Raw genomic sequence first — 2,500 nt, forward strand, 5'->3', positions numbered from 1 at the left:
GCCAAAACATCTCGCATAAAGGAGCCATAGAAGGGAACGTGAGTGCAGGCCGTCAGTAATGTTAGACTAAAATGCAGCCCAGTTCAAGTGTACTCTCGGGGGACTTACTTGTCCAGGAGCTTGCGCATCTCCTCTGTGCTCTTGGTAGCCTTCACTGTAAGAGGAAAGTTGCTGCTTTGAGTACCAGCATCTTATTCAAAACAAAAAATAATTCTATGACTTTTGGAGACTTTTAGGGTATCCCAGAGTCTATCTTGCAGTCTAAAGGAAGCTTCACAGAAATTCAAGGAAAAGGATTACTAATGTTCCAAGAGCTTCAAATCAAACCAAGAAATCCATGGATAACTCTTAAGAGTAGAGGAAATCATGGAAGATTGGGATGACCCTAAAAAGGCACTAAAGGACCCAAGAGAATTAGAAAACCATTAGAGAATGTTGATTTATAGCATTTATGATGAAGACATTAAAATGTGAATTTATTCAGAACTAGATAGTCCTACTCATTCAAGATTATTAATCTTGCTTCTAAATCTACTTAAATATTCTTCTAAAGTTATCATATTGACAAAAGGAAGCAGATACATTAGTATTAAAAGGAGTAGAATGAAGGTCAAACTTTCACAAATTGTATTCTTATATATCATGGTTTGACTTCTGCTTTTTGCCTCTTCCTTACAGCCATCAGTAACTTGTATACTTTCAAAGCTTTATCCTGACAGCATATATATATTAAGCCTGATACACCTGCATAGCATTAGCAACCTCAAACTTTGAGGATATAAATGTGATGAATATTAATATATTATCTGGACACATGAGTTTTTATGTAGTGAGAACATTTTAGATAATCCATATAACCAAATATTATATTCATTAATGTGATTACATGTAATATACATTAATTTTAGCAAAATAGTTTTGGTAAATTAAATAACTTTAAAAAAATTATCTCTTAAGCATCAACTATATAGAAAGGTTATTATTATGCTCCTATCATTATTGCAATGACATACATCCTATGATTTAATTATATTTCTATTTTTAAATAAGAAACATAAAATTAAACAAGCTTGTACTGGTCACTTTCAAAGTAAATTCAAACAGCAAGTTTTGGAGAAAACAAATCAGCATTAATGAATAAAATAGAATAATCAGCCAGCAACACAACAAATTTGATTTCTTTCAGAAATGATTCAACAAAGTATCACCTTTACAGATTCTTATACAAAATAGTATTATTACTCAATTTCTTCTTACTCCAGTATAAAGCAGATATCATAAGATTAAACAATGGCTTCCATTAGTTCAAACTAATCATAAAGGGAACTGCAATAATAGGAAATGCATTCTCATTGTGGGTCTGTTCGATCTAGGATAATCCCAAGAGGGCTATCACTGGATCAATGTCTCTAGGGTCACCTGTTGAAATATCTAGAGAAGATATTTCTAACTAAAGAACCCAGACATAAAGGAAGAAAACAACAGTAACAGCCAGGGTGCACTCGATGCATGCTATACATGTGCTAGGGAAATTAAAATTATATTAACTGTTTTCTTGGGAATGTTATGAAATTAATAAATACCAACAAAGATATATAAAAAATGTGTATGTGTGTGTGTGTGTGTGTGTGTGTGTGTGTGTGTGTGTGTGTGTGTGTGTGTGTGTGTGTGTGTGTGTGTGTGTGTGTGTGTGTGTGTGTACGTGCGCATGTGCATGTGTGTGTGTGTGTGCATGTGCATGTGCGTGTGCATGTGCCTGTGCATTTTATATATATATATATATATATATATATATATATATATATATATATATATATATATATACACACACACATATATATACATATATATAAATGTGTATATATACATATATATATATATTTTTATATATATATATATATATATATATATATATATATACACACACACACACACACACATATATATACATATATATAAATGTGTATATATACATACATATATATATAAATATATATATATATATATATATATATATATATATATATATATATACACACACACACACACACACACACACACACACACACACACACACACACACACACACACACACACACACACACACACATGACTATATCCTAAACATAAATTATTCTACAGTATTTTTTGAGGAAGGAAATGAATGGTAGCCTAGTAACTTAAAAAATCTGAATCAACAAACAAAAATGAAGAGTAAATATCTGCTCTATGATCTCATTATAAATTGATGAAAAAATATTTAAATAATAATTGATAACTAGTGTGTTTATGATGTATAAGTAAAATTTAACCTACTCTAATTGTGATGCAATAATTGTGGTGCAGAACAAAAAAGTGCATCATGCTGAAGCCTTGTTTTTTTTTTTCTTTCTTTCTTTTTCTTTTTTTACTCATGCATAAGAGCAAGAAAATATATGTCTTCTTGCATGAAGTGTCACATATATTTCAGTGCAAAAGAATCTACAAGATAAAATCCCAT

At 30.6% G+C, this 2,500-nt stretch overlaps 1 protein-coding gene across 46 annotated transcripts in view; it reads right to left on the reverse strand.

The window, feature by feature from the left end:
- The window catches only part of LOC125027623 (Down syndrome cell adhesion molecule-like protein Dscam2), a 384,720-nt gene that overhangs the window by 10,578 nt on the left and 371,642 nt on the right, over positions 1 to 2,500 (reverse strand). For all 46 annotated transcript variants that reach the window (XM_047616773.1, XM_047616756.1, XM_047616767.1 and 43 more), the window contains one exon: positions 109 to 154. In XM_047616773.1, the coding sequence (XP_047472729.1) occupies positions 109 to 154 (46 nt within the window). The remainder of the gene's footprint in view (positions 1 to 108; positions 155 to 2,500) is intronic.

This window comes from Penaeus chinensis, chromosome 7, assembly GCF_019202785.1.
Source record: "Penaeus chinensis breed Huanghai No. 1 chromosome 7, ASM1920278v2, whole genome shotgun sequence".
NCBI lineage: Eukaryota > Metazoa > Arthropoda > Malacostraca > Decapoda > Penaeidae > Penaeus > Penaeus chinensis.